The following is a 21,392-nucleotide window of genomic DNA, read 5'->3' on the forward strand; positions in this document are numbered from 1 at the left end:
TAAAATGGCTGTTGCTTGTACTTAAAAAAGAAATTACACTGGACAATGGAAATTTTGCTTTCTGAACATTTTTGGTGTATTTTATGGAGTTTGGGCTGCTGATCAAGAAAATCAACACAATTTTTCTCTTACTGCTTTTTTTTAAAAGATATAACCTGTTTACATAATTTCCTGTCATATTTTAAGTATACTTCAAGCATACAAAACCATAGAGAGGAGTCACGTGATGGAGTAGTGGCCGGTAGGGGAATACCAGCCCTCTCCAGAAAAGAAGAAATAAAGTGAAGAAAATACAAATTTCAAGAAATACAAAACATAACAAATAAAAGATAAATTTGTAGAGAAAAGAAAGAAAATGCCACCCAAGAAGGAAAAGGTAAAAACAATGGGAAGAAAAGACGCCGGAAGAGAAAGGAGAAGGCCTTAGCTGCACAAAGAAACAGGGAGCAGTTGTGGAGAAGAGAGCCCATTCTCCAAGGTTGGGGATGACCCCACAGTCACGTCCCCCCAACCGCTGGACTGCAAAAATGGCTCTTGGAGCCAAACAAAAGCACGCAACTGTGCATGCACAAGGAGTCGCGCGTGCGCAGTGCACTCACTAAGGAAAAGGAGAACACAGACGTGAGGGGGGCTCAGCTGAGAAGCGGGCAAACACAATGCGACCAGCTGAGGGATGCCCGACACCAGGGATCTCAGCTAGAAGAAGAGGAAAGGGAGTGAAAGGAAAGAAGAGCAACAGCAGCAGGCCCACAGATGAGTAGCCCAGAAGAAGAGGACCAACAGCAAGAAGCCAAGCAAGAAGAAGCCCAGCAAAGTGAGACAAGCAACTCATCAGGAAAGTCAGAAAAGACACAGATACAAGGAAGAAAAGAAGAAGACTCAAACACAGGTGCAGACACAGAAGAAGAGGAAGAAGAAGACCAAGATTTTGCACAGAGAAATAGAAGGTAAAATAGATGGACAGAATATAGATTTTAAAAATTTCAAGAACAAATGAGAGCATTAAAAGAATGGTTGACATTAGAATTTAGTGAAATGAAAAGAAAAATTAAAAGTACAGAAGAAAAACTGAGAAGAGTAGAGCTGGTCATGACAGAAATAGGGAAAAGATTAGAAAATGTGGAAGAACGAGAAACGGCTGTAGAAATGGAAGTGAATGACTTAAGAAGAAAATTGGAAGAATGTGACAAAAAATATTAAAGAGTCACAAAAGTTGTTCGCTCAGAAAATTGATATGTTGGAAAATTATAGAAGGCGAAACAAGATAAAGATAGTGGGCCTAAAGGAAGATGAAGGCACCACAGATATGAAGGAATTTATAAAAGAATGGATCCCAAAGGTCCTGGGAATGACAGAAATACAGGAAGGAATGGAAATAGAAAGGGCACACAGAACACTAGCTCCGAAACCAGACACATCAAAAACCAAGATCTGTTTTAGCCATCGATTTAACTGTCTAAAAACAATACGTCTTCAAAATAATTTACGTGATGAGATTTGTATATGTAACAGTTTTCACTATGCAACATTAGCCTTGAGAGTTCAAATATCAATTCAGAAAGAAATTAAATTTAAACTTACAAGATTCGGTTCAGGTGCCAAGTGTTAGAACATAGAGGCCCTTCAGCCCACAATATCTGTGCTGAATATGTTGATATCAGGAGATTAATGATTTCCCAATCAAACATCCCCTTGTAATAAGATAATGTCTTTATTCCAAAATCAATCTATTCTGGCTGTGCAAAGTGATACTAGCCCTCACCACTGATCGATCTACAAATATTGTACATGCAACAACTGGAATAAAGGCCATCTGAATCTCACATGAAACATATCGATGACTCTACTCAATTATGTATGTTAGTGCCCTACTTTCACAGAGATTCTTCTAAAGACAGTTAACTGAAAACATCTATGTGCAATATTTTTTATTTGAACTTGTCTATAACATAATAGTCTCTAAACTTGGAAAAATTGAAAAAAAATCAATGTTTTCAGCTTAAACCTACAGCAGTCTTCTTGACCTTGAATATCATTCAATGATTCTTCTACAGCATCCTCGAAGAAGTCAGAGCGTTTCCTTTTGTTTGAATGCTGAACTGAAACTCTAGAACACAAGCAGTTTTGTCAAACATCATGCATAACACATCTTGCAGAATTATATCTTCAACCAAGTTTAATTGTGACAAATACAGTGAAACCCCTTGTATCCGGAATTCAAGAAACTGGCAGGCTCAAAAATAAGGAAAACAAATAAGAATAAAATAATAGGTAATATACATAAGTTGAACATTGTAAAAGTAAATGTTCTCTGAAGTTACACATAAACATTTGGTGAAGATGGGAGCAAATATTCAGCCAGTGGAGTGGCTCGTAGCAGCTGTTTGAACAAAGTTGAAACAGCAATGGTGTCGCCCAGGATGAAGAACTGGTTGATGCCATTCACCATTGGGGTGACTCTCTTAAAGTGGTCCCTTATCTCTGCTTAGTAAGAGTCACCCTGTTGAAAGGCTTTATCTGTCAACTTGGGGGAGGGGAGGGGAGGGGGTTTAATTATCTATAATGTTATTGTTCAGGCAGCTCTGTGAAGGGGGAGGAACCTACAGATGCAGCAACAGTTAAATGTTTTCAAAGAATGTGCCTGAAAATAAAGTAAAATGCTTTAAGGTTTATATATTCATGCAGTGTCAGTACAGTATATATATTTTTGTCTTTTAAACTGTTTATTCTTATTGCAGGCAATAGAAGAGTAAGTCTCAAGCAACTAGCAAATATACTTATTTGTTATCTACCAATCCCCATAGGTGCCAGATACCAGGGGTTTATACTGTACAAAAATACAAACTCAGAAATTATGCTGTTTTTCATTTATAAATGTGACTCACTCAGAGGGATGATTGAGACTCTGTTGGACAGGAAGATTCGGCGGGCGCACATAGGCTGGAGGTACTGAGCAGCTGCTTGGAGGCATATTCACATGAGATTTCACAGAATGTTCCCAAAGATCACTATATTTGTGCATTTGTGGCAAGTTAGGATGAGTAGGCATGGCTACCTCACTAAATCTACATGATGCTGTACGCTGGCTCATCGACAAAGCTGGTCTCATTTGGGAATGGATTCCAGCATTCCAGGTACCTCCACATTGCACATCTAAATAAAATATGAAATTATTCCAGAATAACACGGCTGCATTGCAAATCTTGACATGCATCATCTAAAACTGGTCACTATAAGAAACGTAACTGATACAGCCGCACCAATCTGCAACGTGGCTTGAGACTATTTTTGGCCTGATTCCATACTTATACAATTCATAAGAATGATCTCCTTCATGTCCAGAACACCTCATAGCCACTTGGATGAAAGGTTATTAACACAAGATATTCTGTTTTCTCTTCAAATATTTACAAAAATTTTCCAGTCAAAATGCAAAAGCAAGCCCGACTTCCACGATTATCTATTGTCACCCTGGAACCAGGTTACATCAATGACTTTCCTCAATGTACTAACAAGAAAAAGGACAGATTTCATAACGAGCTCTAACAAACTCTTCATAATTTTTTTTAAATGTTATTAAATTTCCTCTTGGTCTTCTCAGCTCTAATGACCATCAGTAACCTATTTCTCCAGAGAGCTTAGAAAAGGGATTTTGAAGGTATCACATTTACTAAAAATAAACAACTTCACAAACATCTTTTGGGGAGGGGAACTTGTCAAACAATATTTCCCACAGGACTTCGATGAACTCAGGTTCCATATTACAGCAGATGATCCTATACACCATCAGCAATAGTTAATATGTTATACTTCTCTGTGGTATGCTATACATTCCACTGAGTCCTTTCAACACATTTATAAAATGCAAACTATTACCAATGTTGACTAAAAGGTTAAGAGGATATTATGATATTCAAGACTGTAGATTGAACCCAGGCATTAGGTAGAATTGAAGTGGCAGTGACGGTGACAAAAATCAGAGCAGAAAAAAAATCTCTCAATAGGTCATTCACATTGGAGAAAATTACAGATTAAAAATATAGGGAAAAGATAATATCCAGTGAGGAAAAAGGAAAGCTAGAATTAGACTGAGTTTTAGTGTATGAAGTTGGAAATGGAAGAAACACAGGTGGCACGGTCAGCGAGGCAGTTACTGCAACGCCATTACAGTGCCAGAGACCGGGGTTCAAATCCAGTGCTGTCTGTAAGGAGTTTGTACATTCTCTCTGTGTCTGTGTGGGTTTCCTCCAGGTATTTTGGTTTCCTTCCACTATTCAAAATGTACCAGCGGTTGTAGGTTATTTGGGTGCAATTAGGTGGCACAGGCTCATGGACCAAAAAGGCCTGCGACCATGCTGTATGTCTAAAGTTAAAATTTAAGTGATTGCTAAAATGTAAATGTCAACAACAGGTGAACTACAGATTGTAATGTGAACATCAATGCCCAGTAAGAAAGAATTTTGACAATCAGTAGTATGATTTTCTATTTATTTTTCAAGCCTGCCTCCATGGAAAAGCTTCATTTGGGTCATATTAGTCACATGAATATACATTGTAATGAAAGTGGCTCATACCTGTCATCTGTGGAGGTGAACAGCATTCGGAAACAGAATCCGGTGGTGAATCTGGTAACGTGCTGTGTTAAGAAAGAAACTTTTAACAATCGCAATCAGCATTCATCAAACACCATATCAGCATTTTATCTTTTACATCGATGTATGACGTAGAACCAGTCTTGTGATCAGACAGGTTTATGGTAGTTGTCAAAATTACACCACATCATGAGAGAGAAAATTTAGATCCCACAGATGATATATTAAGAAGATGTCACACATTGTCACAGACGACAAGGATATCCTGTGTAAGTGCCTAATCTCAACCCAGCACCCCAAAGACCCCCAAATTCACCAAGACTCAGCAAATGACAAGAGGGACAGAAATCCCTTTCCTGATCATCTTCCATTTTTAAATTTTTGAAGTTAGGGTTTAGCTGTGAATGACCTCAGTACTGTACATCATAGTGGAAAGTCCTTCAACACCCCCCCCTTACCTAGTCAAATGACAAGTGGCCACAAACAAAATCCTGAAGCCCATACGCTACTGATAATAGAGAGGGATTTATTTTTTTTTAAATGCAAGAAGTTTAAAACTTCTTAAACCATAATCTCAGGAACTAAATGGATTTAGTGACCCTTTAAAGTTTTGGAAGAATATCACTGATGGAGGCCAATATGTCGATTGATCAGACACCAAAGCGCATTCACAACCAACGGTATAATCATGTCCGACAGTGAGTCACTCATCAAACTTTATGGGTGTAAATAAAACAAGGGTAAAATCAGAGCCAAGTTTATAATATGCAAGTGAATGATGCCATTAAACTATTCCCACAATTTATCCATGCCATAACATTACTTACATGGCTCCTGGTTCCACGTCATTACTAATATATTCTTCCAGCATACTGGTGTCAACAAAAAGATTTTCCAGTTCTCCAGTGACATCCTTACCTAACAGGAAAAAATAAGCATAGCTATTTTGCACAACAGAGGTTCAGTTCACAGAGGTACTAAACATATTTATGATCTGGTACATGATTCTGTTGATATATTTTGGAGGATTATAGCATTCATGTTTGCATGCAAGCCGAAAGGAATCAGCATATAGCTTGCCCCATCAATAAATAACAAGGTGCAATGGTGTACTTGGAGATCATGGCTGGTCTTAGCTCAAAACGTGGTTCTTGCTCTGCCAAAGGCTCGACCGTTCTTAAAATAATGAGATTCAAAATGGAAATCAATGTGGCACTTAACTTTGCCTACTGAAGGTGAATTACATCATTGAAATGACTTTACTGCAAATATAGGTTACTACAGTAGAATCCCTGTTATCTGGAAATCAAGCAACAGGCAGCTTCAAGCCACAGGCAAAAAAAATTGTGGAAAGTAAATAGGTAAGAAATACAAAATTTTAAAATTAGCGCACCTCACTGTTAGTTTGCCAATCTATTCAACATACAATCTCAAGCAATTGGAAAATTCACTTATCCGGCATCTACCAATCCCCATAGGAGCCAGATACCAGGGGGATTTACTGTATTTGTTTAACTTTCATATGCATGTCTTTTCTAATAAGGCAGTAGAAGGGTCCTGCTGCAAAGTAATCGAGGTGTTTAGATGATATGATTAAATTAAATCACTATATGGTCATATTTATTGTCAGAGTACATACATGACAACACGAACAACCTTGAGATTCTTTTTCCTGAAGACCAGGCAGAATTTTTAATTATTGGTAACTGTAAACTGTACTCAAAGAAAAAAAAATTGTACAAAAGACAAATGTACACAAAAGAAAAATTGTAGACAAACTGACTGTAAATACAGAAAAATAAATATTCAGCAATTAATAACGAGCAAAGAGTCCTTAAATGAGTCTCTGAGGCTGTTGTCTAATGGTTGAGAGGGAGTAACTGTTCCTGAACTTGGAGGTACGAGTCCTGTGACATTTATACCTCTTTCCTGATGGCAGCAGCAAGAACAGACCATGTCCTGCATGATGTGAATCCTTGCTGATTGCTGCTGCTCTCCCACGGTAGTGTTCCCTGTAGATACTCTCGAGGGTGGGGAGAGCTTTTCCTGTGATGTCCTGGATTGCATCCACTACTTTTTGCAGGGCTTTCCACTCAGAGGCATTGGTGGCTGCACACCAGGCCATGATGCAGCCAGTCAGCACACTTTCCACTACAAATCTGTAGGTTTACCAAAGTTTCCAAACCTCCGCAAGCTCCCGAGGAAGAAAAGACGCTGATGTGCCTTCTTCATGATCCCATTAGTATGATGCCTTCATTAATTAAGATTCACGGGCAAAGGTAGAATTATACAATAGTCAACTAACATATTTATTTCCATTACATCAGTAAGAAAACAAGATTTTATATCAGTATAATTCACATGTACTGAGCACAGGAAAGTAAATGGATTTGCATGGATACAAGACAGGTTCATCAATATTGAATCTGTAGGTTAAAAAGGCAAATACATTCCAAAAGAAAATTTCACACGTGTTCAGGTGTTAACTCACATTTAAGATATTTTTCTGAAGTAAAATAGGAAACTCACGACAAAGAACATTTTTCTTCAAATGTTACACCAGTGGTTCTCAACCTTTTTCTTTCCACTCACATGCCACCTTAAGCAATCCCTTACTAATCACAGAGCACCGATAACATAGAGATTAGTTAACGGTGGTATGTGAGTGGGAAGGGAAGGCTGAGAACCATTGATATAGACTTAATTGTTACTGAAATATTTGGCTTGAGAAAAATTGCCATTGGCCCATTTCCTTTTTGAGTTATGAAACCATGCACATAATGAATCAATGAGATACGATTAAACAGTGGCTCTCAACCTTTTTCTTCCCGCCCACATGCCTCCTTAAGTAATCCCTTACTAATCACAGAGCACCGATGGCATATAGGGAATACTTAAAGTGGTATGTGAGGGGAAAGTAAAAGGTTGAGAACTACTGTGTTACACCTTTGGATGTAAAAGTCCTTCATTTATTTATTTTTTTTAATTGTCAACTATAAAACAATCAAAAGAGAGATTTAAGGAGAACCAATAATTTCTCCACTTCATTCAACCTATGGAGTAAAAATTGGCGTCAGAAATGTGTAGATTTTGTTTTATTCCTTCACCCTCTGACACCACTTTGGAGTGAGCTGAAACAGTCTGAATTTAATCATTCCCAGACACAGACTGCTCACATAGCTTTATAAATATTAACAGAGATTGCCTGAAGAATTGGTGGAGGTTATGTGCTCCATTTAGGTTTATGAAAGCTACTAAAAAGCCAAGACAAACTGGTAGGAAACTGGCTGCAGCAAATTGTTTAATCCTTTTATGAGGGTAAGAGAGCCACAAAGAGATGGCATTGAACTGCTGAAGCATTCCTCAGAACAGATTCAATGCATTCTCGGAGTATAAACAAATGCCACGGTTACTTCACATTTGTCTTTTCATTTTTTTTCCCCATCTCTGAGGCATGATCTTTAGTGGAACAGTTGGTTGGTAGTAATGTTGAGGAATATGCAGAACGACTTCAGAAAGAATAAAGGGAGCTGAGATCAGACCAGACTTCTGGATCCAAAGGTATTTTTCCTGCAATTGGCTTGGCTGGAGATGGTTCTCGGTGACCAGAGGGAAAACTGAGGTATGGATATTCAAAATGGACAAATGGGGTCAAGGTAACAACCAGAGTGGAAGCAACAGGCTAATTCCGCATTATTTAAATGCAACTACCCTCCGCCCTGAATTTTCTCTGAAAATAACTGCTGCAGTTTAGCTTCTTTCCTTTTTTTTTTGCAGTGAATTGTCCTCCCAAGTTCTAACCCATTGGCTATCAGTGTAGTCAATAGGTTTGCTATAGAAATCTTGCTAGAAAATATCAGGGATGACTAGCAAGAAACTGGGGCTAAATAGCCGTCTGCAACATGGCTTTGAAAGAGCCTGCTGAATTCTTTGAAAAGATTACGGTACCATAGCCAAGTACAGATTATAGAGTTCACCATGCACATTGCCAATACTGCCAAAGATTTGAAGACAGGGCTCACAGCAAAGCATCTATTATACAGTAATCAAGTCCATTTATTCAGTAAAGCCTGTTTAAAGCATTGGGGAAAACAAAATACAGAAAAAGTAGGGCTATTTCTTCAGAGAAATATTGTGTGTAAATTACAGGCAGAAAATCAATCTCATTTCACTCAGGTCAAGTTCAGGCATCCAAAAAGATATTTATAAAGTCTCAAAATTGTTTAATGTGTAGTTTGTGGGATTAAAGCACATCTCCACCGTAATAGGAAATGACTTGAATTTGATTATTCAATTGAGTTCCAGTATTAAACAATGATTTTGACCTTCAATCAAAGAATCCTTTAAGGAGGCCTCGTTTTTTCACCCAAAATAAAGTTATCCCAGAAAATAATTAAATCATCATATGTGTAATGATCGACAGACGACAGACAATGTCGGTTTCCTTCTGGATTGTTTTTTTTCCTCTGGACACAAACATTTGGAAATGTTTCTCCTTTTGATACAGCTTGCAACTGAGCCAAATAAACCCTTAATAAGAATTGAAATTAGTGGAGGATTTCAAGGGCTTTCAATTAACAGGCCACACATTTTGCCGAAAGTGACACGAAAACCCACAGATTGTACACCACTGCACAAGGTTAATGGGATAACACATGGGGGAAAATACAGGAGTGTAAACAATGTACATTGGCAATTCAGAAAAGCAGGATTCATCACTGCATTTTGCAATACCCTCCATCTTTTCTCATTTCTGACCATTCACAGTGGTCAACCAAATATGACACAATGACACAGCATTTTTTTTTAAATGCTTATAAAGTTGAGCACTGCCTTTGCAGAAAATATTCTAAGTTCTTACCATCGAAAAACTGCTGCAGGGCTTCATTTTCTCCCAAGACATCCATGTTGAGTCTCAAAACTGAAATTCCTTCCAATAGAGTTCAGCTATTCAGAATACAATCGAATTCCATCTCGCGTTCCACGAACTGCACAAGAGGCATCCTTGTATGCAGAACACTTCTGAATTTGTACAGGTTTCAGGCACGAGCTTGCACAATTTATCATCGCCCAATTGACCTTCACCGCTTCCAATTTTTGGTTGAAAATCACAACCCAATTTTCATGGTAACTGTACACTTGCCAATTGGAAAGTTTTCATTAAGTCCTTTGGCGCAAATGCTTGAATGAACCCACTCAATGCATGAAATCTTTCATTTTCAAAACTTTGAAGACCTTTGACCAGTCGCTTCAAGCCTTTTCCTCGTTTCAGTATTCACATTGGTGCAATTAGGTTTTATGGCAGAGGGCAGTGACGCTCTTGTGCAAGAAACAGAATTTATGCACTTGATAAACTACTCGATTCATTCAATAGATATCTGGCTTGTGTATTTATCGATAGAATAATTTACAAAGGAGGGGAAAGAAAGAAAACAGTTTCAAGACAGTGTTGAAAATAGGCCACTACCTTCTTGGATAATTAAGCCCATTATTTTTGCCAAAAATAAAAACTGCTCAGGTCACATCTGTGGGAAATTAAACCAAGTAAATGCTTCATGCCAAAGATCCTTCGTTATAAATGGCCACATAAAAAAAAGATCATTAAGTTGCAGGGCGGCTGGGATGAGGAAATATCCCAAACAGGGTAAAAATAGGATGACCATGGAGGGAAGATGAACATGAGGAAATGAAGTGGTTCAAGAGCCAGAACACAGACAAAATAATGCAAGAGTTGTAATATTTATGTATATGTACGGCAATATTGGATATAGATGGGAGATGGGGGAGAAGTATGGAAGGCGATGGTCCAGATGTAGCTTGATGGGTCAAGGCAGAATAATGGTTTGGCACAGATTAGATGGGCTGAAGGGTCTGTTTCTATGCTGTACGCAGATCAGCTTGATAGCCTATTCCCTGATCATCCCATTTGTACCACAACAGAGACATCCACACCAGTTCTCATTCTCTTCCCTTCCTAGCTCTTGACTATCATCTTCGACCAGAAACTTTACCTGTTTTGTTTCCACAGATGCTAACCATGTGGCCGAAGTTAATCCTACTTGGCTGCATTTGTCCCATATCCTTCTAAACCTTCCCCATCCACGTGCCCATCCAAATGGCCTTCAAATGTCTCAATTGTGCCCACCTCCACCAATTCCTCTCGCAGTTTACTCCATGTACATCGCTGCTCACTATGTGAAATAGTTGCCCCTTGGGTCCCCTTTAAATCTTCCCTCTCACCTTAAACCACTAGTTTTAAAGTCGCTTACCCAGGGGAAAAGATTATGATGACAAATCCTGTGTAATAGTCAACCACCCCCATTTTATTGGACCAAAAATCACATTTGAAGTTTTAAAAATGAAAGATTTCATGCACTGAATGGGAAAGTAAAATACAGTAAGTGTCCACCTGCCTATTTTTGGCTCCGACCACCCCCCCCCCCCCACAATCCAAGCTCCAGACACCCCGACCATGAACCCTTGCCTCGACCGCCCTCCCATCCAAACCTTTGCCGCAATGACCACCTGCCAATCCAAGCTCCCGACACTCCAACTGACCACCCAACCGAGCTCCTGACACCCCAACCACCTGTGCATCCAAGTTCCTGATGCCCCAGCTGCCAGCCCACTGGTGCTCCCAATGTCCAATGAAAGGTACCTGCATATTTCATGGCATTGGAAGCTTGGATGGCCTGGCGGCGGGGCCTAGGAGAGAGTCTGTGGTCAGGGCATCAGGAGCTCAGATGGGCAGACAGCCAGGACCTAGGTGAGAACCTACGGTCAGGGCATTGGGAGCTCTGGTGAGCAGGCAGCAAGCACAAGGGTCCGTGGGCCACCTCATCCTGGCTGCCCACCCATCGAGCTCCAAATGCTCTGATGCAAACCCTCACCTAGGTCCTGGCTACCCGAGTTTCTGATGCCCAGTTGGCAGCCCGGGCTGCCAGAGACATCAGGGCCCCCATTTTTAAAAAAACACACAAAAACCACCACACACTAACTGTGCCACTGCCACGTGACGTATCCCCGTAAATTACACACATGTGGCATTAATGTATTAGAAGTCTGTGTTTCTTACCTGCCATTCTGTTCCTGGCTGGAATGTTCAGTTCATGGCTTCTGTGCCCTTGACCTCCTGCTGATAACTTAAGGTTGGTCAACGTCGACTCACTTGGAATATTCTGGGTTACACTCCACTCCAGTCCCCTATTCCATTGCCTGCTCTAAGTGCTCTTACTACTTACTGAATCGGGTGATGAGGATGAGCAGGAGGAAGACGCCGCAGACCTCGGCTCAGACTTGCGTGGAAGCTGAATCTCCGTGACATTATTAACCATTAATAATCATAGAACCACTGAACCATACCACACGGCAGCACAGAAAGCCCATACATGGCACCTCACCAGGCAGCCCGCGCTGGCCTCCTCCAGTGCAGGCAGAGTGGTTCCAGCTGCTGGGGGGTAAGGAAGGTGGCCATGGATTCCACAAGCCACTGGCACTGCGAGGTGCCTGAAGAATGGCCCCGAAAGGCTGAAGCAGTCCGGTGTCGGTGCCAGAGGGACACTCTGGTGAGATCCTCCGCAGTATTGGCCTCCAATTGGGCTGAAAATTTAATACAGTAATAAAAATACTACACGCACACATACACACACCAAGTGGGTACCCTGTACAACAATCAAGGAAAACAAATATGCTACCTGCCAGTCTCACTCCCACGCCACCCCTTGACTGACTTAGTCAGGCGTGCACACACACACACACACACACACACACACACACACACACACACACACACACACGAAGCAGGGTTGTCCCAATGACAAAGAGGTTATTCGAATTGAGCACAGCGTGGTCCTAAGATTGAGTCCCAACGATAACAAAGAAGGCAATTGGAGCACACGTGGTGTCCTTTATAGTGTGGTGGGGGGGGGGGGGGGGGGGGGGTCCTAGCCCAGATCATTTACAGGATACCAATGGCTCAATGTCAAGTTGGCCAAACACAAGCGGGCTGACTGGGGGAGCCCAAGCTCCCAGCCCACATAATTTATAGGGGCCAATCAATGACTCAGTGGCATCAAGGTCAAGCCAATTGCAAAGGCCAATGGGCCTTATGGCACAAGGGCCGAGTACAAAGGGATTTAAATTGACCAATGCAAGGTGCACATTTAATGGATGCGGGTGGGGTGAATCCTTGATTGGCAGTGCTGTGACTGGTGAAACAGTAATTCAGTCGAATAAATCTTCAGACATATTGTCCTTTTCAGTCATGCACTGTACACAAGCTATCATCAACATGCTTTAAATTCAAGTGTCACAAAAAATTTACAAAAACCATACTCACTCACTCTGCAGAGTCTGTGCCTGTTTCCCTGGCACTGGCAGAGGGATTCCAGTGGACCAACTGCGAGGTGTGGGTGCCGTTTGTGACTTGCACTGCTGCCATCAGCTGTCATGGCCCTGCCGCTCCGAAGGGTTGTGGCCAGCGGTCCTGAAGCCCCAATAAGCAGCCCAATGAAATGCTGGCCCAGAGCAGTACTCCAGGGCACTCAAAAGTAAGTGGTATTGGGCAGGTAAGGTGAGGACTGTGCCCCCCCCCAATATTTGTGCCTGGTCTCTGCCCCACCTGCCATACCCTAGATATGTCTATGCCAATGCCTTGAACGATGCAGATACTTTCTGTGGTCAGAAGTATGATCTGCGTAAGTCTATCCCTCAAATTTGACCTGAAAAATTGGTCCAAAAAATTCAACCATTATATGAGTATACAAGGTATTCGTTTTATCTCTGCTCTGTCTATTCAGATTTATTGTCAGAGTACATACATGATATCACATGCAAACCTGAGATTTTTTTCCTGCAGATTTACCATTTATTGGTCATGCAAAACTATACTCTATGTACACATGTAAACAAACTGGAACATTCAGAGAGAAAAAAATCAATGAAGTCCAAGAGTCCTTAATGACTCCCTGATTGAGTTTGTCGTTGAGGAGTCTGATGATGGAGGGGTAACAGCTGTCCCTAAACCTGGTGGTGTGAGTCTTGTGGCACCAATACCTTTTTCCTGATGGTAGCAGTGAGAACAGAGCACGTGCTGGGTGAAGTGGATTTGATAATACGTACCTCTACAAAGGTCACCTTTCAGCCACCTGCAATTTCTGACATTTGCGTTTTTGTTTTGTTTGCTACTATTCTTGCTGCTACTTCCCCAGTTCAGGTTTAAAGCAAACATCTGGCGCTGTGTCTGCTGAATTTCCTGACCAGATGCAACATCCCCAAGGGGGTGGCAAAGTTAGTCGCAATAGCGATGCCCTCATGCGATTTCTCTCATCAGCCTGGCAGCTGCTACAATCAGCTTTGCGACGTGAAACTTCAAAATGCAGTTTAAAGGTATGGGGAAGAAAAGAAAAAGCACAAATATTCAAATACAATTTATTCTGTGCTTTGCTCTGGCTAAAAATTTAAACCTCTCAATTGGATGGATGCAAAGAAGGGATGCCCGCTGTTGAGGGAGAGAGAAGGAAGGGGGTAGTCAAGGTTCTCAAGCGCAGGCTGAGTCAAGTCACAGAGGATTGAGCAGAGTGAAAACTTCATTATTCTTGAGGATGGGGTTGTGGAATACTGGTTCTCAGGCTGACTACATTCAAAAAACAGTAGATATTCTGATATTGTTATGAGCCCAGAGGACCACAAAACACAGCAACAATAGATATTCACCAAGACAAATGGTGACTTAAACAAAAGTTGCTTTTAATTATCTTTAAACATGAAAACAGAATCACACTTTAACATATCACTATTGACTTAACTAACCTAATTTAACTCCCTTCTCATTCTAAGCACACGTGTATGTAATGTGTGTGTAAGTTCAGAAGTTATTTCATTCACAGTCCAATCTCACTTCTCATTCCTCCGTTCACTGGTTGAAGGCAATTCTTATACTGTGCACAGAATTTAACATTTATAAAGTTCACCGGGCTTTGGTACTTGAAAGGTAAATGGTTACCACTCAGGAAGGTTCTTGTCAGTTTTCAGAGAGAGATTTGCTGTTCACTGGACACCCACAACTGATTCCTTTTTAATCAGCCACTTCAGCGTCTTGCCGAAGAAACTTGCCCCCTCATGATTCTCCAGATGATAACCTCTTTCTTTCAGGTCACGAGAGTGCCTTTTTGTTTCTCTTATTTCATGAAACATTAGACAGCCTGTCCTCTCCTCTTGCATGAACCACAAGGACTTTGTCCAGGCTGAACTAAGCACTCACAACCAATCTTCCAAATGGGGTTTTCCACAAGCTTGCCAGTTTGTCCTGTTCCAGTCCCAGCTGCTGCTGCTGACTGTAAAACTACCGAACTCAAATCCCTTTTTCTCCGACAAAAACTGTTTGACTCTCTCTGCTTGCAAAACCACATGACCCTCTTAGAACAGCAAATTCCACTCCAGTCTGCAGCTCTGACAGGTTCTTTCATCTGTTGCCTTTTTGTAAGCAACAATCCATTAGTGAAGCCTCTTGGGCACTCTCCAAAGCTTTTGCTTGGCACCAACTAGTATTTTAAATAAGATCGGTTTTAAAATGTTTCTATGTAACCTACACTAAAAAAAACCTGCCCCAATTTTTCTCCCAAAAACATATCAATGTACAAAACAAGCACACCATAATCTGTCACAATATTAAGAAAAGGAATCTGGAGGAATGGAGTTAAGGATAGGGGACATTATATCAAAATAGAAGATCAGCCATAATTATATTTATTTGCAAATCAGGCTCAAGTCTTAGTCAAATACAGGAATCATTTAACAATTTTTGGAAAAAAAAAACTTGAGCCTCAACCAATTAAAAAATGCACAATCTTGTAACCATCCTACAATTGATACCCAATCAGGATGGAAAATGCAGTGTTGCAAGGACAAATTAAGTCTATATACACACACACACAAATGTTAATGCTTTTTGTGGCTAGATCAACATTTGGAAGTTGCTGTTTGTAATCAATATTGACACTAAATCTACTGCTGACAGCAAGATTGGTGTTGTGGACAGTATTGAATGGTATCCAATTTCACAAGAGGATATAGATCATTTGGGAAGGTGGGCCAGTAAGTGGCAAATAGAATTTAACACTGAGATGCTGCTCTTCATGTTACTTCTAAGAACAGCAACAACTCAAGTAAATCATTTATATCCAGCTTGCTCCTTCAGTGAAGTTTAGTCAACTCCATTTGAGCGACAACTCCAGATCTCTCAATTCTGCAGCTTTAACAGCTCTGACATTCAGACACTTGAGTGTTTAATTTTAAAATTAAATTTAGACATACAGCACGATAACAGGCCATTTCGCCCCAGGAGTCCCTGCTGCCCAATTTACACCCCATTAACCTATGTTCCTGGTACATTTTGAACAGTGGGAGGAAACCAAAGCCCCTGGAGAAAACCCACGCAGACACGGGAGAACGTACAAACTCCTTACAAACCGAGCAGGATTCAAACCCCAGTCCTGTCCCGATCACTGACAATGAAAAGGTATTGTGCTAACCGCTGCACCAAAAAAAAATCATCTTTCATCTCAATAGAAATACAAATTCCTGTTTGAAATGGAGTTGGGAATCCTGTGCCATGCTTAAATCAAAGGACCAAATAAATGGAAGTTCAACTAAAGAGCTCAGCAGTAGTGCCCTGTCCACAACGAAGTTCAGTGTGACTGTTTAATGGGGTCCTGAAAATTTCTGCACCTTTTACCAAAAAAATGCTTGTTTGGAGTAGCACCAGTAAAATCTATTTCATGAATCCTTCTTGTAAATGAAATGCATTAATTTAATTAACAACTTAGAAAGACTCCGATAGTTCAGTAGTTAGAGCACTGGTCTTGTAAACCAGGGGTCGAGTTCGTCCCTTGCTGGGGCCTCATTTTTGTGAGGGGTGCTGGACAAAGTGGGGATTCTGTCTCCCTTACAGTAGACAAAGTTGAAGAATTTAAAGTACATTACATTCTAAAAAAATGTAGTATTACATGACGATAATGGAACCTTTACCTTTTTTTAAACCTTTAAATATGTTATTGTAGATCAGGGGTGGGCAACCTTTTTTAAAAACTCATATTCCACTGTAAGTATTCCCTATGCCATTAATGTTCTGTGATTGCTTAAGGAGGTATGTGAGTGGACAGGGAAGGTTGAGAACCACTGACCCAATTGTTACTGAAATATTTTGCTTAAGAAAAATTGTCATTGGCCCATTTCCTTTGGTTATGAAACAGTGCACATGACGAGTCAATTAGGGATGATAAAAACAAAGGTTTTCAAACTTTTTCTTTTCACTCACATACCACCCTAAGTAATCCCACACTAATCACTGAGCACCTACGGCATAGGGATTTTTTTTTAAGGTTTTAAAAAAGGTTGCCCACCACTGCTATAAGCACCAAAGAAGAAACACTCATGTTATTTTTAACATTTTATTTCCTTCTTTTCAAACATAGACCAAATTAATTGCAGTCGCAATCATATTGCAGAAACTGAGCTAAATGTTTATTTCAGCTGCCACCCTCTTCATTATGTCAATTCCCTCCTCAACCAACTGCTGGTACCTATGCCTTTTGAAATTTCATTGCCTGGAGGAAGTGATTGTCCTTCACACAATTCCTCAAATGGTGTTACAGGATTCCAAAACAAATACAGAAAGTTGCAGAAAAAAAATACAAGATCTTGCCATACAAAAAACACCATGCGATGAAAAGCTCACCAAAATTAAACATTGCTTCTCTTCCAGATGCCATCCGACTTTATTTTGAAATTCCAGCATCGTTTTGTTCTATTATTGCAGAAGCCTTGTTTTCACAAAACCAACAAAATTGAAAATACATGTTGAACAGGAAGTGAGACTTGAAATAAATTGGGTAAATTGTGTCCAGAAACTAAAAAGATTTCTGTTTTACAGATTTTTAAAAATCATAAGTGACAAGAAACCGGGTCAAAATCATTACCTAACATCAAAAGATCAGGAATATAACAAAAAGAAAATCACTTGTGCTGATTTTAAAAACTTAGTAAGCACACTTTGTTCATGGAAAAGATGTTCGTCCAATTAAAACACTCAGGATGCCTAATCAAAAACAATTTATCCCCCAAATTTGTTCTGTGTTAATGAGGTATGTTTGGGAAATGACATTCAAGGCCATGAGTTACAAATTCTAATAGATAATTTTGCAGTTCTATTATAGAGAAGTACAAAAAGATCAGAATAATGTACTCTCTATTGGTGAGATATTTCAAAATGTTCACTCATTATTCATTTCTTCAAAGTCATCCATGTTATGACAAATCTTTATACATAGATAATATATGAATCTGCAAGCTCGCCTTTACTAGAATATGTTTTATTGCCTTTTATGTTTTATATTGATGATTTTCATATTAGTCTTTTCTTGTTTTAATGTACTAGTTTGGCTATAGATTTGAATAAAGTTTGCTCTCAGAAATACACTAAAGTGCACAATGTAAAAAAAATATTGATAACCCAAACCTTTATTAACTCGGGTTGAATTCAAATGGAAAAATTGATTCACTCATCCAAAATATATATCCCATCAAACTATTTTAACAAAGCTATTACACACAAAATATCATTTCTCCTGCAGACATTTCATAACATAACCGAGCTCATTTATTCCACTCCTTTCATTACACCCATTTCTTTTCTACACAGTGCCACTGATACAGTTGCAAATACTCAAAAACAGTTCTAAAAATAACAAAATTAAATAATTGCAATGGAGAAAGAAAACAGTCCTTTGTCACTTGCCAAGTGCAAGTGGCTTGGAGAGGGGAAAACAATCAAATTGTAGACCTATTTAAAAGAAAAATAAATAATAGGGCAAGGACCTTTAGGAAACAGATTGTTGATCAGTCAAAGCTCATGCATTTAATTTGCCAATAGTTGAATCTTAGAGTTCTTCCTTGTAAAATCCGAGTTTGGCTAGAGACATTTCCTTCCTCAGATGCATCACTTCCCAAAACATTTGTTCAACTGCAAAAACAACAGTAAACAAAAACAATTAACATGCACGTCTCTTGCTTTAAGTATGTGATGAAAATTTTCATTGTAGTGAGAATTTTCACGGAACAAATCCATTTGATTTTTTAACTTTTCCACATAGTTGACACAGAGTGGTCAGAATATGACATATAATGGAATATTCACTAAGCCATACCTTTTGGCCATTACATTAATGGAGTCATTAAAATCATAGACTGACCCAACATATATCAATATAAATTAGATGAATATACAAATTATATAGATTTATGGACAAGGGCTTAGAGAGGCAGGCAAATGGGACTGGGTCCATGGGATGAGATGGGCTGAAGGGCCCTTTCTATGCTTCTCTATGTAACTGCAAGAACAATTGGTATGAATGAAGCAAGCAGAAAGGAGTTTAAATCAAGGAAGCTTTAAAAAAAACAACACTATCTTCTAAATTTGTTTCATGTTTCAGTACTTTCAAGGCAAGAGATTCTAAATAGAGTTTCAAAGAGTTTGAAAAAAGCATAGATTTATGAAGGAACAATCTGACCAACGGTATTGGATATAGAAATGAGTGGGGGAATGTCACTTCAAGGGAAGTGTGGACAAGGCAAGAACTTTATGTGAAGCAGTGACCACCACGTTGAAAGGGAAAAGGTCAACATGCAAGAACAGAGAAGCCACTTTTAATGTTTATGTATTTGCCACAGTACTTCAGCAGTTATTTCTGTTGAATCCCTCCTCGAGCTTTACCTCTAGTAAAAATCACAATTTTATTAAGGGAAAGACTGAATTCTGTGGTCTACGTCACCTCCCTCCACTCCCTGTGACACCTGACATAAGTTTCACTCCTGCCTGAATCTACACCACCTTCTCTCCAAGTTGTCTCCCTCTCTTCATGTTCTGCATCTTTTCTACATGTTCACCTCTGCTTTTTTTGATTTTATTCTTACTAAATCACTCCTGACCAACATTCTTTCTGGAATCCAAAAGGCAATATTAAAAGTGGTTTCTCTGCTTTGTATACTGTCCTTTCCGTTTCAACGTGGTTGTCACTTCATACAAAGTCCTCACCTTGTCCACATTTCCCTTACAGTGACATCCCCCACTCATTTTCTATGGTCAGGTTGTTCCTTCCCAAATCTATGCCTCTTTGCCCAACCTATTTGAAACTCTAAAATCTCTTGGCTCAAAAGTACTGAAATAAAGAAGAATCAAAGTCACAAATATCATTCCATGCAACCATTGTAAATTATCCCATTATTTTTCCTCAAGTTCTGAAACTTTTCACAATTATTTTTCAAAGTCCACCAAAGCAAAGCAACAAACAATAAAAATAAAAGCTTTGATAATTAAACATAAAAATTTGCAAAAATTCAGGTTGAGACAGAATAAACAGAAAAAATATCTAGAGTAAATGAAAACAAAAATGTTAGCAAAAGATTTAATGAACTAACAGGGGAACACAAACATTTAGCAGAGCAAATATTATACAGCAATAATATTAGTCTTAGGCATTGTCAAGTAGATTTATGAAAGAGAAATGTGACTCATTTGACAAATCTTAGGATTGTAACTACAGAAGAAAACTGGAAACCAATGATGTCAATGCTCAATGCCACATCAGTGGGATTGTTCATTGGTACAGAGAAGATAATCCAACTATTTGCTGTCCTTTCAAGGTGGTGTACATTCAGGCAGGAGTGAAGATTATGTTTGTGTTTTAGGATCTCAGCCATGTGTAGGAACTAATCCATGATTACAATTACAAGTTGGAACTAATCCATGTTTACAAAGTTACTTAATGGGAAATTCTCGACTGACAATATTTCCTTAATAACTATTAAAATAACATCTTAAAGTTTTCAATTTTCAAATTTCTTACCATCTTGTTGCTTAACTAGACCCTGCTGAATATATCGAATGTAAGTGAAGAAGTTACACACAGACATAATCTAGAAGAAAAGAAACAAAATCTTACTCTATACCAGAATACCAATTTGTTTGCTGGATTATTTCATTCTTCAGAAGTACAGTAACTATTTTTTTTTATATATAGTGTAAAATACATACCCTATATCTACAAAATGGTGAAACATAGTAGTAGTTACTGGAATCTCCCACCTTGATTCGGTGCTTACAAGTTTTAGTCTGACCACTGAGAGCACACTTCCTGAACAGAAAGAGAGAGCTGATGAAAGGATGTATCTTTTTTTAAGAATGGATGAACTCAGATTTAAAAACCACATCAAAACTTACTTTTGGATTTCTCTGGCAAACCAAAAAAATAAAAGAACAAACAAAATGTTTACCATTATGAAGCAATAATTCATGCTACAAAATTGCCAAAAGGTTTAAACATTAGGATCCTGTAAAATCAAATATTTGGTGATATTTTCCTCACTACACAGCATTTATTGTCCAAAATCGGATTCCAATGTAGTCGATCACCATCACCTCATTTGTTGTAGCTCTGCAGTTTATTTTCCCTCCAAGTCATGCACTATTGATGATTTGGAAAAAGACCAAATTAAATCAGATCAAATTCCTGAATCTTGCTGCCCAAAAACAAATTTGAGAAAAAAATAAATCAGTGGAAAAAGTCAGCAGGTCGAGCATCATCTGCAAGGACAAAGAGATGGTCAACATCTCAACCAGGAGTGAAATACTTGGGGGGTGGGAGGTGTGGGGTGAGGAAGAGAGGGACAGAGAGAGGAGCACAATCCCACAGACAGTAGATGATAGGTGGATAATGCCTGTGGAACTATACTCCTCCCTCTACC

General features: G+C 39.3%; 2 protein-coding genes across 3 annotated transcripts in view; both read right to left on the reverse strand.

The window, feature by feature from the left end:
• The window catches only part of LOC138745237 (myelin regulatory factor-like protein), a 46,800-nt gene extending 35,126 nt beyond the window's left edge, over window positions 1-11,674 (reverse strand). The window contains exons 1-7 of the mRNA XM_069902300.1: window positions 11,668-11,674; window positions 9,454-9,522; window positions 6,246-6,248; window positions 5,420-5,510; window positions 4,575-4,636; window positions 2,886-3,153; window positions 2,010-2,107 (exon numbers count right to left, since the gene is read on the reverse strand). Of these exons, the coding sequence (XP_069758401.1) occupies window positions 2,010-2,107; window positions 2,886-3,153; window positions 4,575-4,636; window positions 5,420-5,510; window positions 6,246-6,248; window positions 9,454-9,522; window positions 11,668-11,674 (598 nt within the window). The remainder of the gene's footprint in view (window positions 1-2,009; window positions 2,108-2,885; window positions 3,154-4,574; window positions 4,637-5,419; window positions 5,511-6,245; window positions 6,249-9,453; window positions 9,523-11,667) is intronic.
• Window positions 11,675-17,027: 5,353 nt separating this feature from the next.
• Window positions 17,028-21,392, reverse strand: part of rab3ip (RAB3A interacting protein (rabin3)) — a 28,182-nt gene continuing 23,817 nt past the window's right edge. For both annotated transcript variants that reach the window (XM_069904075.1, XM_069904076.1), the window contains 3 exons: window positions 20,683-20,782; window positions 20,495-20,564; window positions 17,028-18,612 (listed from right to left, as the gene is read on the reverse strand). In XM_069904075.1, the coding sequence (XP_069760176.1) occupies window positions 18,530-18,612; window positions 20,495-20,564; window positions 20,683-20,782 (253 nt within the window). In that variant the 3' untranslated portion in view covers window positions 17,028-18,529. The remainder of the gene's footprint in view (window positions 18,613-20,494; window positions 20,565-20,682; window positions 20,783-21,392) is intronic.

The sequence above is a fragment of the Narcine bancroftii genome, chromosome 11 (assembly GCF_036971445.1).
Source record: "Narcine bancroftii isolate sNarBan1 chromosome 11, sNarBan1.hap1, whole genome shotgun sequence".
NCBI classification, from domain to species: domain Eukaryota; kingdom Metazoa; phylum Chordata; class Chondrichthyes; order Torpediniformes; family Narcinidae; genus Narcine; species Narcine bancroftii.